Source organism: Anopheles merus, chromosome 2R, assembly GCF_017562075.2.
Source record: "Anopheles merus strain MAF chromosome 2R, AmerM5.1, whole genome shotgun sequence".
NCBI lineage: Eukaryota > Metazoa > Arthropoda > Insecta > Diptera > Culicidae > Anopheles > Anopheles merus.
Genome location: NC_054082.1, coordinates 45335742 through 45354763, shown reverse-complemented (window position 1 = coordinate 45354763; position 19022 = coordinate 45335742). Strand labels below are relative to the sequence as shown.

The 19022-nt window shown below is 45.3% G+C and overlaps 1 protein-coding gene across 5 annotated transcripts in view; it reads left to right on the top strand.

Moving 5' to 3' along the window:
• The first annotated feature begins 108 nt into the window (after positions 1 to 108).
• LOC121588729 (TBC1 domain family member 1) overlaps positions 109 to 19022 on the top strand; it is a 34865-nt gene continuing 15951 nt past the window's right edge. For 2 of the 5 annotated variants that reach the window (XM_041907017.1, XM_041907015.1), the window contains exons 1-4: positions 109 to 231; positions 1447 to 2135; positions 7064 to 7161; positions 7249 to 7453. In XM_041907017.1, the coding sequence (XP_041762951.1) occupies positions 2016 to 2135; positions 7064 to 7161; positions 7249 to 7453 (423 nt within the window). In that variant the 5' untranslated portion in view covers positions 109 to 231; positions 1447 to 2015. The other 3 variants (XM_041907016.1, XM_041907019.1, XM_041907018.1) reach the window with 3 other exon arrangements.

Below are 19022 nucleotides of genomic sequence, written 5' to 3'. Positions count from 1 at the left end.
GGTCTCACTGCGCCCAGTCGAGTGTTCAACCATCGGCTACAAACGGACGAACATCGCAGCATAGCAGCATAAGGCCCGAGCATAAAAACCGATAGGCTCGGTTTTGTTTTGCTCACCGAACGGGCAGAAGAACACACACAACCCGCGAGGCGTCAACAGCGGTCGCAGAAAATCTTTCCGAAACGGCAAGACCGTGTTTGCGGAGAAAAAAAAAAGAAGTGCAAGAAAGTGGTAAGCTAAGGGGAGGCGGAAAGGGGTGGATACTGCCTTCATGCCGCCCAGTGCAGTGCAGTGAAATTTTCACACAAAGACGGGAAGGAGCTGCCGAAGAATTCGCAAAAGTGTGCATCATTTACCGTCGCGGGGAAAGCGTGAAAATGAAGTGAAAGAAAATCGCACCAATGTTTCAATGCTCCCTGGTGGTTGAAGAGCGTGCAGCATAGGTATGGGTGTGTGATGTGAGTGTGTGTGTGTGTGAGTGTGTGCAGTGTACCTTCTCCGTGTGCGCATTATTACGAATGAAGAAGCAGTCCCGAAAAAGGCAAAAAAAAATCATTCGAGCATACACCAACCCTACTCTACGGTGCGGGCCAGCCAGAGAGAGGGATTGATTTTTTCTCTACCCTTGTGCTGCCAAACTTCTCAGCTTCTCGCTTCAGCCCCTTCCACGGTGTGTGTCGTCTGGTCTCGGGGCCCAGCGCACGGCACACATCTTAGGCTGCGTTACGTGTTACGGCGGGGCTGGCTGGATGTAAGATTTGCTTTTTCAAGGGTGGCTGGGGACGCCAGTTTTCCCATTTCCCCTTTAAGCTGCAGCCATTGCGAGTAGCTAACACGGGGGAAGGTTTTGCCATCGCGCGCTGTGAATCGCGCTTACCCTCCGCCCGGAGCCATTTGCGAACAGGGCCGAACTGCAGCCCCTTTTAGTTTGCACTTTGATCGATTCGCGTGCCTCGGGAGGGTTTGTGAAGGTGAAAGAAAAGAAAACTCCCGTACGTCACAGTTTCTTTGCACCGTGTGCAAAGCATTTCCATGTCAACAGTGGTGCAAGAATGAAAATTACTTTTTATTATTAAAAAGCAAAATCTGGCGATAAACAGCTCTTTGCTCTATTATCTATTATATGCTCGCATACAATAATAAAGCAGCGAGATGCCATTGCTTTCGCGATAGCTGCGCCCCTGCACAAGCCGTTGTAATGTTTATGACGCCCACTGTGGTCGTTAACGTGCTGCGCAGACAAACGGGCAGGTGATTGTTTTGAATTTTAATTTGCCGAAAAGGGTTGCTGCGGTGTTGCCTACATTCAGGCGCACAGCGCACAAGTTCAATTTTTGGGAGCAAAGGACACAAAACCAAACGACGGTGGTGCCAACGCGTACCACTACAGGCGTGATTTACGCCTAATCGTGTAACAGAGTTTAATGTATTAATGTATTATTGCAGTGTATCGTCTGTGTGTCCGTGTGTGAGTGTGTATGTGTGTGTGTGTTTGTGTGAAATAGTGCGGTAAAGTGAAGGATTGGCGACTTCCACCCATCGTATGTTGTGCACGTGCTATGCGAAGTGAGTGAAGGCACATGAAAAGCATTTTACAGCGCCATTTAAAGTCGGGCGCAAGCGTGTGAAAGCACTTAGAGAGGCAAGAGGCGAGTTTTTCGTTTGCATTATCATCACGTACATTGCATTTATACGCTCAGTACATCCGCAGAGTGGAGCCGAGATCTCGCTTAGTTTTGTGCTACGGTGCAGCTACCAGCTGTGAATGTAACATTGTGGTAAAAGTTTGAGCCCAGCTCCCTTGCACTCTCGCTCTCTCTTACTCGATTTCCCTTTGCCACGCTTTGTTTCGCTCTCTCTGTCTGTCTCTCTGCCCCACTCTGTGGGTTAACAAACACACAAAGCGAGTCTGTGTGGTGCAGTGTGTGCCACTAAACCACCCGCCAGCCCTACGGAAACAGCGCTAGCACGGCAACAGCGACGGCCCCACAGTAAAGCTGGACCGGAACGCGACGATGAAGACTCGCCTGACGACGCTTACATGGCGTGGATCTGCCTCGGTCGATCCCCGCTTTTCCGCCGCCATGCTGCCGTGGTCCATCGCCGACATCAGAAACCACGAAAGTTATGTAACGGTAAGTGTGCCGCAATTAATTGTCCCACGGTAGTTGGACACCGACCCGATGCCCGCAGCACGGTGATCTACTAAACACATGCACACACACGCCGATGTGTGCTGAAAATCTCTGCACCTCTTGTGTCCATTTGTCCCGCATTTTAAAACGCAAACCTTCATAGCATTGCCATGCCAGCAGGGACGTTTTTTACTGCCCCGCATAAAGGGGGTGCTGATTTTTGACAATTCTACACACTCACTCGTGTGTCCAGTTTGTGTGGATCTCCATAGGGAGATGGTAAAATGAAATCAAACATTCGCTTTGGACGTACACGAAAATCAGAACACCAAACCTTGGGTATGGCTTTGAACAGTCAGGCACCTCACAACGCAACAAAAAATTAAAATCCCAGCCCCAAAGCTCAGCCAACCGTCAACAGCTGAACACATCCTTGTCCATCACTGCCCGTGGCTCTACATTACACCGAATCGTTCCCGCGTAGCGCGAACTATCAGGCGCAAACTTCGACCGGTCGGTCCTATCCTTTTTCGTTACGCCAACTAGCAACAACAACACAGAGGAACACACACACACGCATACGTACACCGGCCACTCGTACGGCACTCTCCAGTCCCGTCCGGAACTTGTGGAAAATATCGATTTTCCATCGGAAATGCGTTCGCAACATGGTACGCATTTCGCGATTGAATTGTTTGACGGGTTTGCTGCCAGCGCTCGCACGCTTCACTTTATGCTAGAGAGGAGAGGGAATGTGAGGGCAAACTGTGCGCCCAGCATTTTTGTCTACACTCCCACACACACACACACATGCGAGGGATTGTTTCTGTTAGAAAGGGAGTTATGTTATGCGAGACGAAGCTGGTGGCGTCCCTGTCCATAAACCCATTCATCCGCCTAACGAGATTACGTTCTCATCAATTATTAACAAGTCAAACACGACCCGCCAAATCCAATGGTCTTCTCCTTTTGTCCCCGCCGCTGTAACCATTGCAGTTGTATGGTACGATCGTGGGCAAATTTATCCGAATCACTCGGGGAAACCGAGAGGGTTTTTTTGTGAGTTTCCCTTAGCCATGGTCGAGTGCTGATGCCTGAGTTGACGATTACGATATATTTTCCTGTGCCAGTTTTTATCTGTAATGTGGGAATAATTTGACATTTCAATTCAGCAGCAGCTACGCTATTTGAGTGTGAGATATGTTTGGTTTGTGCTAACGGGAAGAGCATTTTACGACAAACGCCAGCACGAAAATAAAACGATTTCCACAACTCCGGGTAATCGTAAAATCGTAAAAGATATTCGATTTAAACTAAGTTTAGATTTAACGATGATATTTAACACCTTATCTAGCGCTTCTTCAAGACAAGACTCGCCGAAAAACAAAAAAGAAAAAAATCTCAGAAAATACATTATAGTGATCTCACGAAACGGCGTTGCCCGAAAGGCGTACCATCCCGACGCCATAAATATTTAACATTAAAGCTAAACATCTCCACCCGCCCGGTTTTACCAAAGTAATGTTTACGATCCACGGTTCAGCCTTGATGGTGTGACTTAAAAATCACGTGAAAATAATTATAAATTCGGTAAATAAAATTTGCATTCATTAAACCCCCCATTTTGGAACAAACTCAAATTATTCCATCACGTTGTTGTCGGGCGGGTAAACTTCAGCTGTAGTTACGGCCCCTGGATGTTTCGCACAACATGCTTCCGCTTGAAAGAGTTGTATGGTGCGATGGTTCTTCAAAGATGCTTCATTGCTGGCGAAGGTGTTCTGCATCATTCTTTTTTCCGTGTACTATCTTAAAGTACATTCATCAAATTATGTTCGAGATTAAATTTAATGGCGCGAGTTTAAATCGTCCCCATAATAATGCCAGCACCGTCGCCACCAGCCACCAGCGGACATACCGAACTCCTCGTAATCAGAGTCTCATTCGCTTCCCGAGCACGTCTTGCGAGGCCCAAGCACACAAAGTGTAATGCAGTTTGACGATGATAATGACCCCTTTTTCATCTCCCAATGCCGGCAAAACATGGTGCAAAGGCATCTTTTCTTGCCTAACGAAGCACACTAACCTTTATTAGACTATGCACAGACTATGCGAGCTTTCCCACTGCCTGACGGATGGTTTGGCCAAACGATTGACATCACGGGGAAATGCTGCAAGACAGCCAACGGTAGCTGTACTGTAGCGAAGACTACAAAGCGTACACTACCCAAAAAGGATATCATCGTCACGAGTACATCGTGCCAAGTATGTGCACGTACGCGAAAATTGCATCTTCCTGTCGGTAAAATTTTCACTATCCTAGCCATTGGATGGATGTTTGGAACTAAATTTGGACTGAGGCTGCTGGTAGAGTGTCGCTCGGTATTGCCTTCTGTCACATCACGGCACAAAATTAATTACTGACAGGAAAAAGGGATGGGGTCCACATTTACGCCCAAATGCTATTAAAATTGTAATAAAGCGAAATGAAAGTGGTTTCGTTAGTGGGTGTGTGTATGGGTGTTTTGCAGGGTTTTTGATAGAATCGTCATGCTGTCGCAATGAAAGAGAGAGAGAGAGAGAGAGAGAGAGAGAGAGAGAGAGAGAGAGAGAGAGAGAGAGAGAGTAGACGGGGATAAAATGCATAAATGGAAACTAAATTAAGCAGTTAATTTGTTTTAAGTTCCTCGCTGCCTAGCATGCTGGACACTGGGACTTGAAATTTCTATTTGTATTTGAAATTTGGTAGGTTGCGTTAATTCTTCGTTAAAGGCAGAGGAACTTTTAAAGATATTTGGGAGGCTTCGAAGAAAACTTTAAAAGGCTTAACGCTTCAATAAACTTGTAAGTGAAGAATATTTCACCCAACGACAAATGAAAGTTGTTTCTGAAGAATTCTTTCCCATTCTAGTTCAACTTTTTTCACTACTTCAATATAGTTCTTGTTTCTCCATATCTCAACGTTGCCTAACACTGTTTCTCTCAGAAATGTGTGCTGTACATCCTTAGAAGCAAGAGAAAAAGCTATTTATGGTGATTCTTTTTTGCCTTTCAGATAGAAAACTTTACAAAGCATATGCCTCACTATGCCACAAAATCTTCTGTTCTATTACCCGTACGCGCTCCTTGCGTTTCATTCGTACACTACACAGCTCGTTCAGCTTTCAAGCCGATGCTTTTGAAGTGAGTAGATTTATTGTCCTCCGGGGAGTAGCTCCACAGAATGGGACCGGCCCAATCCATTGCAAACCCATAGGCCTGGTGCAAAAGAAGAGTCAAAAGAACCGGATGAACCGTTGGCGGGATTGGATTTTATGCCAAAGGCATTTCCCGAGTGCAGTGGGAGCCGTTCCCGAAAGAGCAGTTCCTTGGCCCATCATCCCTTTCGACGGCAGCAGGGGGTTCGTTCGGTCGATGGCAAAGAACGCTTCCAACGTTTCCAATTAGCGCCAATGGTGGGTAGGGGTTTGTGCGTTGGTGTCGTTAAATTGGACCGTGTCCGGATGTCGCTTCTTCAACCGGCTGTGTATCTGACCACCTCTAAGTAAGCTGGTTAGCGACTGGTACTGGCGTAACGATCCGGCCTGCGAAGAAGAGCCCGAGCACGAGCTTCCGAAATGGTGAAAGCAAGCCACATTTTTCTCACTACAAATGTCTTCGTTATCGACCGGTTAGTAGTAGTAACCGGGCTAACCGGTCGCATTACTGTCGGCTCACATTAAGTGATATCCCGCTGGCAGGTCCCAAACGCCACCATTCCGTTACCCGATCAGTCGGTGTTACTGAGCGGGATGGTTTCAACCGTTTTTGAAGACCCTCCGACGGGAAGTAGAAAAAAGAAACACCCTTAAAAAGGCTTCGGCTGGGTACAAGTTATTCCTAACCTTTGGCAGCTTAACTGCGCAACATACACTTTATCGTTGGTCGTATCCATAAACTTTTCCGTCGGATTAGTCTCGACAAGCTGCCGTTTATGCGCCCTTCATCGGGACGATTGGCCCTCGGAGAGAAAAGGAAGCTTGAACAGGGATTGAAAGAGTACAGCTTTTTACAAAAGACACTTTAAATTAAACTTTTCAACCTGCTGGGGCTGGGCGGGCAAAAGCGAAGCCGAGCATAAAACTTTATCGACCATATACTACTCGCTAAGAACCCGTGTCCTAGGGCAGACGGTGCACATGCTTATATGGCTTAAAGTCGGCAAGGATTTTGATGAAGCTTATTGTACCAGATGTCACCAGTGCTGAAGACATATGTTCAACAAATTGAGGCATAGCTCGTATCATTTATGGGAGGTACGCAAGGACTCGCATCCGGTGGAAGTTATTTCCAAGCAGAAGGTTTATTATACGCATTCTTGGAAAATCTCAAAAAGACCCTGGCATGAAAGGGATATAAATGTGAAATATTCATAATATTATGTGCACTTTTTTCTTGAGAACATCTGTATACGGACTTTGGTATAACCAAAACTTATTGCCCTTTAACTATTTCCAAAAACAAATCACAAATAACTTTGAAGTGTCTAAAGCACTTCACAAATAATTAACACCATCGTGCACTATGCCGAACTGCTCTAAGTGGATACACCATCCACGCATGCTTAGCAAAGGCAATCTACACTCATACACACAATACACCTCTAAACTACTGACACACCCTTCCCTTACTGCCATGAATCCTACTCTAACCAGGCGATCAATCGAATCGCTTTCCCGGGAACATGGTTGCTCGTTTCCGGTGATGCAGACGGCTAGATTGTCCTTTGGGAGGTTTATCGTGATTTATCATTGCCTGGCTGCCCGACCGGCAAACCAATGCTGTAGTCACTGGTGCTGTTGATTTTGATTCCGTGCCGTGCTGTGTGGCTGAGTGTTTCTAACCAATAATTTCTACTCTCTGCTTTTCTCAACTTTCCATTTCCACAGCTATCGGTCGGTGTCGAGGACGGTGTGCTGGCAGCGTACAACACGGACTTTGAGCTACAGTTCGAGCACAAGCTACGATACATTCTCGGCTACTGCAGGTGAGCAAACCGATCCGTCCAGAGATACAGTGGGCAGCAGTACCAACTAATCCGCCTTCTTCATTTGCCTTTCTGCTCCCCCCATAGGGTGATAGTGAAGCAGGAAAAGGGTAAAAAGAATGCTGACTTTCTGATGCCGAAAGCGACGAGCACCCGGCCACAGCCAATTACGATCGGCAATGACAACGTGGCGGAAATCTTTGGACCCGAGTTTGGGCTGGTGTATCTGCTGAAGAACCCGCACGATCCACTGCTGCACATACACTTTTACGAGTGTGAAAAGTACGAACAGGTAGGTAGCGTTAGTTTTTTGTTAAAGACAATGGAACTTGGAATGCAAACTTTCTCGTCATTGAAGTATTTGAACCGCGCGATAGGTCATACCTGTGGGAAAAAACTACTACCAGCCACAGCTAACGCACCCTAATCCTTGACACTGACAGTAAGCAGGAAGGTCAGGTACGGCTTGTTGCACAGCTGGCCAGGCACGAAACACGCACTGTGTGTGTATTTCCCGAAACAGGCGGCTAGTGTCAAACTTATCTACGCAAAGACACGCACACAAATTCCCAGTTTTAATGGACAAAACCACCCTAAACAACTCCCCCCTGAAGTCGTTCCGAAAAAGCCCGATGAGGAGGGCAGTTAGTTAAGTACGGCGAGACATTCAGGGCTTTATTGTGTGCAGTCCGGTGAAGCGATATACACGTGCTTTCTTCTTCAACCGCCATCAATATCCAACGACGCCGGCGTTCCGCTCCGAATGCAATGCTTAACGCGTGCAGGTGCTAATGATACATCGCACAGTAACATTCCTGGGACTTGTTGGGACCAACGTTCATTACGGCACGATTCGTATGTTAATTATCTCATTACGGGAAAGCTTATCCATCCGAACTCGTTCGAATGCCGGACAAGCGCGTTTGTTCGTTCGCACACACACAAACACTCACATACAGTCAAAGCTCCACAATAGCTGTGTTCTTGGTGTGAGATCATGTTTCCGCCCTCTCTAAATAGCTTTATCAAGCAGGAACAGACATAGGAAGCGAAGGTGGTGGTTAATTTAGCGCACGAGATATGGCAGCTTCCAGCATAAACTGGTTCGTGTTAACAATTCACTCCACGTTAGCATCACTGTCCTTCGCGATAAACCCATTTCGAGCATTGGGCTGCTTGCCGTGCCTAAATCTGTGCAATTTTTGATCATGATAGTCACGGCAAATGCTGCTTATTAACGCCATATTGCTGATATTGCGTTATGCTAGCGTCCGGTAGAGGGCGTGCGGACCGGCAACCCAAAAGCACACGCAAGAAGATGGGTGACCGGGTTACTTTTCTTCTATTTAATCGAGAGCCAAAATGCGTCTTCTTAGCGAACAAAGTCAACAAAGTAGCCAATGTTTATCCGTCCGAGCTTTATCGTCACGGTGATAATGAATAATGATCTACCGTTTAGGCAATGGTCACAACCCTCGAACGAGTGCGATAGAGAGGAGGTGCGTGCGACTGTCTGTTTACCTTACCGACGACAAAGAAATGGTGTATACAGCGATTGGCAAAACGCTCTCCTCGGACCCACTCCTCGGGAAATCACCAAAAAATGCCAATCGGCACGAAATCCAGCTTTGCTTTGCGTGACTACGCGAGCGGCTGTTTTTTTTTTGCGTAGTCAATTTCAGCAGCCCCACCGTTCGTGTTGGGCGCGACGTCGTCCTCAAGCGGCCTGTTCGGTCCCCAACTCCAACAAGACAAAGAGAGATAGAGGAGTAGAGCTTTCGATTGAAGTGGTTTCACCATACGCGTGATTTGTGATATCGTGAAGCTACGATGAAGCCTACCGCCAGACGGCTCGAGCGCTGGTGGTTGTTAATTCGCCTCTGCGTGACTAGAACTTTTGTCAGGAGAGCCTTCGCCGGGGAACGGTTCGCGTACGCTGCAATCAATCTGACGAACAACGGTCTCGGCGGGATGACTGCGCTGTCAGCCTGGTGATCCAAGCCGGCTTCTAATCCGGTGTTCGTACCGTGAGAAGAGTTCAAAAGCGATCTTGATTGTTCGCTTCAATTGATGCCATAAAGCTACCGGATGGGTTTTGCGTATGGTTCGTGCACTGACCAATTGTGCTCCAAATGTGTCCTTGGGAGTTGTAAGTTGAAGTTTGATTTATGTTTGGCGTTTGTTGGTATGGATGCTACAATTTCTACCTCGAAATCGTGACAATATTAGCAACAAAAGGCGAAACTGGACCATAACATGCAACAGGCATTTTAATGATTGTACGGTAATCGTCAAAACTGACCTCATTTTATACGTTACGGCATGAAAGTAATGGAAACTTGTGGTTGTGTTTGGACTTTGGAGACCATATGAAGCAGAATTTACAACTTTTACTGCATTTATAGCGCACGTGGGAGTATTTTCATCATTATGTGAAGCGCGAATATTTCTCCAAACGACTTCTCGCACACGGTGAGAAGTTTTACTCGCGCTCGCGGGACAAAAGAAAACATCGCCGAAACAAAATAAGCAAGCAGGAACAAGAAATACCACCACCAACAACCGCACGCTGATGGTTCTAAATTTATATCATCGATCGTCGTCGCCGCCGTCGCCATCATCGTCGTTGGCCACTTCTTCGACGCGATGTTTGCGATACACGCAGTAGGCGCATGCTGATGATGGTGCTGACGGTTTGGGCGGTTTTGTTGTTGCGCCATGTGCATCGTGTTGTGGTGGTGTTACTCGCTGAATATGCTATTTTGCCACACGTCACCAACACACTGCCAAAAACCGGTACAACTACTACACTAGACAGTCAGCCGAAACGGTCACGACGATCGGTAATCGGCATCGTTGAAGATCGTTGCGCTGTCGCGTGCGGTCGCCCAGGCTTCCGGTAAGCGGCTCGCGGCAGTCGAATTTTTCCTACCGACCCAAACGCGTCATAACTGCGGCTACGTGTTCGTGTGCCGGGGACTAACGGTCCCTAAAGAAAATAAAAGCCCGAACCCGTACAGGAGAAAGAAGAGCGAGAAAATAACTCACCACGACAACGTGCGGAGCAGAACGCGAACGCAGTAGAACGGTTTCGAGAGTGTTCGATTACTGTGCCGGGGAGGTTGGTATACACTCCTACCAAACGCACGCGTCTTCCGGTCGGGTCTACAAACCCGCCCGCGGTGGAAAATAAGTTAGTCATAATATTGAGAGACGAGAAGTTTTCCGTCGCCAAAAATGTGCTGCCGGCAAGTGTGCTGATCAAAGTGAGTCAATGAAGAGAGTGTGTGTGTGTGAGTCGTTTCGTTTCTCAAGTGTGTGCAATGTGTACGCTTTGACGCTACGATATGACTAATCACCCTAAGTGCGAGTTCTGAGTGCAACGGTTTTGGTTTGGTGCCGCATTGTCCTTGAGCATGCTCTTGGTGTCACCTGTTACGAAATGAATGGTGCTGAGCGGTCGGTCGCTTCGCTTCCTTCCGGTTGCGAACCACTCGTTGTGCCTTGCTTCACGTGTTTGCGTATTACGATTTGAGATGTGTATAAAGAACTTGTTTACTCGAGCAAAAAAATTTCCCACGTAGAGAGAAAGAGAGAAAGACTCTTGTAAGACCCCAGCAAGACGTTAAACTCGTGAAAAGCTCGAGAAAATATCTGCAACGTATAACAACTGCAACGTCACTACCCCTGAGATGTTTGCCGGAATTTTCCATCACCCGAGAGGGACACCATTTGCACTCGCTGTCCACGCGGGGACACCCAAACAATGTAAACCCCCTACACTCGTCTGCATCGTAACAAACCGTCCCAGCTCAGCTGGTTGATCGTTCGCGATCGTGCTGCTGTGTATAGGTGTCTTATTTTTTGTGCCGCTCCCTTTTCCTTGCACACCAACATCGAGAATTATTTTTAAAACAAAGTCACTGAAATCAGGCCAACGGCGTCCGACTGTCGGTGGGCTGGCAGGGTCAGTCGCTTCGCCCGTACGTTGTTTGCGAAAAATTACGCCCAATTACACGCTGTAACGTTGTGATATAGCCAATGTGAAAAACAAAACTTTATACGAAGCCTTTCAAGTGCTTTAGTGGTGTGTTTGTGTGTGTATTTGGTGAAGGTAATAGTTGTTTGGAGAACCTATTTTTTTCATGAAGGTCCCTAAGGCCACTGCCCCGAAGCAAACGCTCGCCTCGTATGCTTTATGATGCGTGATGGACAATTCATATGCTCTTTGCTTGCTACATGCCACACGAAAATCTGTTTATTCTAGCAGCCGGCCACATCCATCACCGGCACCGATGTGTGTCTTGCGAAGCGATAGCTAATTTGTCTGCTCCTTTTCTTGCGAGCCTTCGCTTCGCCCGGCCTCGTGTACATTGTTTTTAGAAGTATCATCCACTCACTCGCTCGCTATCTGTCGCTCTTTCTCTCTTTCTCTCTCGCTCTCATGTGACTACCCATTTTATACCTCCCGTGTACCTTCCCAGCGCCAGCGGCACCGTATCATCGATCAGTCGCGCTGCGCCTTTGTTCAATCTACAAACTGAGCGCCAACCGTCCGTGCGCAACGGGGCCCCCTTGGTGAGGAAGCCCTAACAAATCAAGTGCAATATAGAAAAGCGACAAACCCATCGCGCCCCAACAAACGATTGTGCACGGGGTAAACAAATCAATAAATTTGGCAGCGGAGGCAGCAGTCGAAGAAGAAGCTGTAAGCAAGCGCCAGTCCGATAGAGAGTGTTGCTCTTAATTGGAAGCAATTGGTGCTGATTGAGTTCCGGGGCGTGCGCTCGCAGTGCCACAAAGAGTGAAATTCACCTCCGAAGGTGTATTTGTGTCTGTTTGTGGCCGTGTGTGTGTGTTTGTGTGTGTGTGAACCAACTTGGCGTCAGTTTGTCCTTTCCGCCGAAAAGCAGCTGTTGAATTCAACGGTGGGAAGCTGCCGAGAAAGAGTGGGTGTGTTGTGGAAAAGCAGAATCGCTACACCATGTTTACCCTTCCACTGTACAAGGACAACGTCATGGTCACCTCCTGGAGTGACGCTTCGTCCTACCGGATGAAGAAGAATGTAAGTAGTCATACAGACCCCCGCACGTTTCGCCACTGGGCGCCTCCATCGCCCTCGAGCTGGGCGCCTCCATTCGAGAAAAAACACCCATCTCCATCCACGACCCTTAGCCTAAACACCGCATCCAAACGCATAAAGGTCACCAATCGAACAAACTGTATCGGGGCCACAATCGATGAGCGTAATAACACTGCGGTACCTGCCGCGGCGACCACCTGACTGCCATTTTGGGGGCAATAAAGCTCATCTGCCCGGTTTTAGGCCGCTGCCTTGAAGCGCGCGCGCACGCTTGAGAGTGGAATGTGTTCCCACACACCCAGAAATGTGCCATGTGCCTTTTAGGTTGTTTCCATCCTTCGGTGAATCTTTTCGCTTGTTTTTTTTTTTTTAGTTTACTGTATCGTTCTGTTTCCCTTCTTGCTCATTTCGCTTTTATAGAAATCGTACCTCCTTTGCACCAAGAAAATACATTTGGCCTGGGATATCCGACGTCCGATGAGGCGTCGAGAAAAGTGGCAGCTAAAATTTCTCGCAAAAACCGTGTAATTTATTCATGACCAGCCGCTTTGGAGCCACCGTCTGCGGGGCTGCGGGCGTGTGAAACCTGGTCCCACAGACCGTGGTTATCTTATATACCATAGGGATAATCTTTTTCCGCGCTCATCCCTTCAAGCTATAATCATGCCTTATCCATATGATAAAAGATGATGCCTATTCCTGTGCTGATGTTTAGCGATATTCATTGAACCACTAAATAAAGCAAAAAAAACAGCAAAATGATCCTGCACTCACATCGTCTGGGTGTGCCTTTTTGCTTACTTTGGGCCGATTTTAGGACAGCACCGGAGCCTATCCTTATCGCAACCAATTTATCTTTTCACCACACATGAAGTTGTTTATTGCTATCGCGGCACGTAAGCAGCTGAGGAGGGGAGACGAATATTTGCTCCGGCATTGTTGGCATCCTTTTTCGGATGAGCGAAATATTAATCCCACAATCGAAGCGAGAAGAACGCACCTGAGCGGAGGAGGGCTAATGGGTGGGGTAGTTTGGTAAGTTATGCCTGGGAGAAGTAAAGCGATGAAACTATTTTGGACGCAGTGAACTGGAAGAGAAAGAATGCCCATTATTCAGCGAATTCATTGCTTAAATATGCTTAATTTTAGTTGTCCTGAAAAAATGATGCCAATAGGAAATATTGCAAAAAGATAGCATCTTATAAAACAAACAACCGTAATCTAAATCCAAGCCCGTGGGGTTGTTTGCTACAACTTATTTGTGCCTCATTTCCAAATGTGTTGTGTATGTTTCGCCAACCTCAAGTAGAACGTTTTCGATCCAACCTAGCAACAAGCTTTATTTAAACGATCGTCAATTCACTTCTTCGGAACAAAATGAGCATCAGAGTGTTGCTTAATACCTTGCTGCCTCTCTTCATTTACCCCATCCAAGCCTGCTAGTTCCTTCAAACGGTACAAAATTCGCATCCTTTTTGTAAGGCTAGAGACAAAGAAGCCGTCGTCTTCATTAAGAGCTTGTCAGTCAAACCTGTCTACTGCTGGAGGTGAAACACAGCAAACAAAACTATTTAACAGCTCATCCCACCCAGCGGCACTACCGTTTTATAAGCAAACAGTGTTGCAAATGGATTTGGGCTATTCTATTGTTTTCATGGCTTTTTTTGCAATGATAATTTCCCTTTTTTCTCGATAACGCGCCTAGACCGGGTCCCTATTTTGCCGTGTGCCGTTAGTTGTGTCTCACACTTGACTGAGCTCATTTTTGCTTTGCCAAAGCAATTATGAACTCACGACGAGTGAACGGAAATTTTGCACCCAACTAAGTGACGGGAGTGAGAAAGCGGCGAGCTGGAAATTTGCTTAATCCGAGGCTTCTGTCTGCAATGCAATGAGGACGGCAGGGAACTACAGCCGGAGCGTTTCACTGACAGCACAAAGCATTTCATTTGCATTACACAAACCAGCAGCAGGTATACATGTGTGTGTGTGTGTGTGTGTGTGTGTGTGTGTGTGTGTGTGTGTGTGTGTGTGTGTGTGTGTGTGTGTGTGTGTGTGTGTGTGTGTGTGTGTGTCTATGTGTGTGTCTATGTGTGTGTGTTGGGTCACCGTATACGAACGAACGCAAACGGTACGGTTGTTAGGGATTATCGCGTACGACAAATGGTCGAATGGTGCCTAGTTGTCTCCACATCGAAATAGCGTAGGCACGGCAAGCAAACGGTTCCCGGTACGGCACGATTGAAACGGTTCGCATCAACACACTACACTATGCGCAGCAAGTGTAGTTGTGAATAATACACCCTGTGTATACAACGACTAATACCTAAACACTTTAATTATTTTAATGTTCTACTGTAAATTGAAAACCTTTTAATTACAAGAATACAATGGCAATAAGTTTACTTAGTGCAGAAAATGCTTAAGTATTTCGTTTGATTTTGATACTTGTTTATATTATTTATTTGTTATTACAATAATTTTCAATAATTAAAATTTCACTGGATTTGAGTGCACCTGCCAGCATGCAAGACTAACTCTGCAACCAATGCCGATAACGATTTTATCGTGTAGTTGAATCTTGCAGTTGGGCGAAGAGTTTACGCAAACGCGCAGAGTTAAGCAAAAATGTGTGTGAAACTTGAAATCATAATTGTTTAGGTGTAGTGTTACTAAATTTTCATAACAGTATCACAAACGTGTGGTATGTAATATAATGTACAGTAAAGACATGACCAAAAATAAGTTCAAATACTGCTAATTTTGATATTATCATAAGCAAAATAAGTCATCTAAAGACCCAGACGTTTGCTTTCCATATCTGTCTAGTGTATGATAATATCGATTGATCAAGATCTTTTCGTACCCAAGCAATCTCTATTGATAAACTTTCGCTAGACATGCCTGAACCATTCCTCATATAAAATTGGAGTGCGATAATACTATGAGTGTCTTACTGAATTTAATTATAAGATCTTATTTATAGTAATCAATAGTTCAACTTAGTTATCGACCCAAAGACTCTTGAATATACAAATCACAACAGTCCCACTTAATCCGTGTCACAAGTTAATATTCTTTCTACTGTTTGTTTGTGCAGGAAACAAAATCTATGCTACAATGTGGTTTCATTTCAACATAAAGTCTTCATAATCCTCGCAAGAGACATTTATTGCCGAAAAAAAGAACGTTTTCATCTCTTTTTTCGCAAAGTTCTTCCCTCTTCCATCTTTATTTTCTTGCCACTTTTAATTTACTCACAAAAGTACTTACCCAAAGAGCGATAAGAACAATTTTATTGATTGTTCGACCGCAATAAAGCGAGAAAAGAGAGAGAGAAAAAAACGAACTCCACTAAACCTGTCACCAACGAGATGGTTTCCGTCCGTTTCGTACAGAGTGGTCAGCGCCTTTATTGCGTGTTTTTTTGTAGGTTCTTTCACTACTACATTATTGGCGGTACGGCAAGGTGTACGAAGTGTTTCCGATCTAAAAATAATGATCTCACCTTCGTCTCGGAAGTACTCAAACATCTTCGACCATCTATGAGTGTTTCATGCCCGCACTTAAACACACACACACACACATACAATTCTAACAGTGGTCTGAAAGACGGAGCGGAAGGCGGTTAAGAACGGAAGAGCATATTGAGATCGCTATTTCGATTTGCCGGATCGCAAATCTCAATTTAATAGCCTCTGCACGAAAGCGGTGCTATTCGGCCCCATTCGGACGGAATATAGCCCTGCTGATAATGGCAGTGGAAGGTATGAAATGGATGAACAAACATCCCGTACACTACTGCAGGCGCTACGTAAAGCGACGTTCAGCGGCGCAGCTCAGATAATGTTTACATCTGCTAGTGTCGTTTATGGTCGCAGAAGAAGCAGGCGATCCGGCTGAAATGGATCGATCAGCATTGCTACGTGGGAGCACTGGACGAGGTGCACTATAATAAGCGCAACAGAGTGGCTCCAGAGTGGTGGAATGGGTGCCTATTGGATAGAACATGTTCTATGGTAATATTAGCAATACGTTATGCACTACCACGCCCTTCCCTACTGCCTTATGAGTAATTTTTTTATACAGCTTGCAGTCACGCTCACAACCATTGTTCTTAATTTACATAACTTTAACCATCTTTTTTTATTGAAAATAAAGATGTTAAATAGTGTTTAAAAAGTATATCAGAATAACAAATTATTTAAATTGACTGGTTGATTACCTGATTAAAAGCAAACGTATTTGCTAAACTTTGTTTAACAAATGCTTCAGTCTCAAACGAATAAGTGTGGGGGAAAAATGTGGTAAAAGTTCAAAATGTGCTCGTGTCATCGTTGCTTTTTTTATAGCATTCTTCCTATCTCGATCGATATTGAACTTACCGACAAGGTTAAGATGTGCTTGTAAATTCACCAAGAGGGTCAACTACAACGGAACATCCTGGAGAGATTTCATTTTCTGATCAGTGAAGTAAAATAAGGTATTTTCTTTAAGGGATTTCGCATTCGGTATTTTAAAAAAGGTAATATTAAAGTTTCTTTTCAAATCTGATTTCCCTAGTCCCCGAGTAATTCAAGTCAGTAAATAAATTCCCAAAACTTTCTTTATTTAGCAAAACTTGCTCCAAGCAGCTTTTAAATGACTTGCGACGAACAGCCATTCAATTTTGCCGTAAATTTTTCTCATTTCCTGCACAAATTCTACACTGATCCCGATCTGGTAGTCCAAACATGACCTAAGCTAGCAACTAATTTGACCCTTTCCTAATAATCTGTACACGGCACTATTAAAAGTGAATCTAGCTCCTCCACTACATTCCACTAACCACCGATGGGCGACCGATTTTCCTGCCTTGCTTTGCCAGTCATATGTAATTTTACCACTCATCATAATATAACCATTAGCTCTCGGGGGAGCTGTAATTGAGGTCAGTCCTAGGCTCAGGCGTGGGAAAGCGTGGGCTAGACGAAAAAAAACTGGCACTTTGATCCTTTCCGATGGCAAAACGTATGTGCCCACATACACACGGTTACCGGAGGCACTTTACAAGAAGTAATCTCTGTAATATTAAATATTAACTATACAGGTTGGCCTAAAGGGGCTACACTTGGTGGAATATACATATTTGGGATAGATTTAGTTCGCAATTTAACCTTTACCGTAGAGAAAGTAGGTATATTTATGAGCTTTTTCTCGAAATTCCCACCCAAAAAAAAAGCTTCTACGAACGTATGAATCAGCTGGCAATGCTGAAAGCCTATCGGAAACAGCCATAACTTGCCTTCATACACGAGCCAATGACAGGCTCACTCAGCCGTAGGTATCACTTCCGGGTGAACCCGGTGTCCCCTGCAGTCCAACCGATGACCGACCATTTGTGCCGTGGTGAAAGCTTCCAGAAAGTGGAGGGCAGCAGGGACTAAAAATAAATGGCACATTTTTCGTTCATCTCTTTGGTTCTACCCTCCTATAAATGAACCTGTTTGCCGTGTTTCTCCGGTAATGGTGGACTCTTGCATGATTGATTCGCTCGGAATGGTTAGAGCAACGCAGCCAGAAAGCGTGTATGTGTGTATGTGTGTGTGTCTGTGTATATAGAACGTGAAGGGACCTTCCGGCCATACAGATGGTAGGGCTGGGATCCGTTTCGAGCCAGTGTGTTCCACTGCTGCCAACCAGCAAGCAATCACCACACGTGTGAATCCGCACCAGACACACAAATAACCATTCCAGCCATAGCACAGCACACCGGAGATGCTAAATCTAATGAACGATATCAACGCAAACCGGAATTTAATTTCAGCTCATCCACGTGCAGGTGAAACCATTTCGAACTGGATGCTGGTGGATGCTGGTGTTTGATTTGTTTGAGATGAAAGCAATGCCGATGGGGCCGTATTTTTTTTCTATTTTTGCATATGCATAGTTCTTGGGCAAAAGTTTTTGGGGAAATGGAAATGAAACTTTAACAAGTGGTTTTGAACAGATGTTTGTTTTGCCTGATAAAGATTTCCTTAATATTCAGTCCTTTGCTGAATGTGGTTCGCTAAGTAGAGAATGGTTCCATCTGCTACCTTTTCTCATTGTTTGCCTTTTGGTTTATCCCAAGACTTTGTACTAAACTTATAATTAAGGACTGGCTAGATGGTCTAATGGTCGATGATATGGCGACTGCAAGACTTGGCGGGTTTGAATCTCATCTGAATCGTTCCCCGGTAGCTTAAGGGTTTAAAGTCTTAGTTTTATGTTACATCTTATGTTTACTGCCAAAATTGCCATAAAAATCTCAAATAACACAGATCAATTCATTGTTCTAACGACTATGAGATAGAGCAATGGAAATTTAATTTGCACTAATTAAATCACCTAATTCTAGCATGTGCCCCTCAAAACAAAAGTAAAACCTTTTTTGCAACGTACAGAAAGCGTATAGCGTGTCGAGAAATTCAATTTTCATCTCTTGAACACCAACAGCAAGTGTAGTGTTTTCTTTACGTTGTACACAATACACAATCACAATTGGAGCCACGTGTGTCACCTTTCGAGCTATAAAAGTACGAACGTTTATGGGTAACATCGGGAACATCCGAGCATCCCCTTGTTTGTCGATTGTTATCATCTTCGTTTCCGAGCTGTGAAAATATTATCCCGACAGTCGTGAGATACAGAAAGAGGATAAGAAAATGACAAAGAGTTTCCAGTAGCAAGACAGGAAATTGTCTCATGTCTCGTATATTACCATCTTCTGGTAGGTTTTGTACGTGGGTTTATGAGT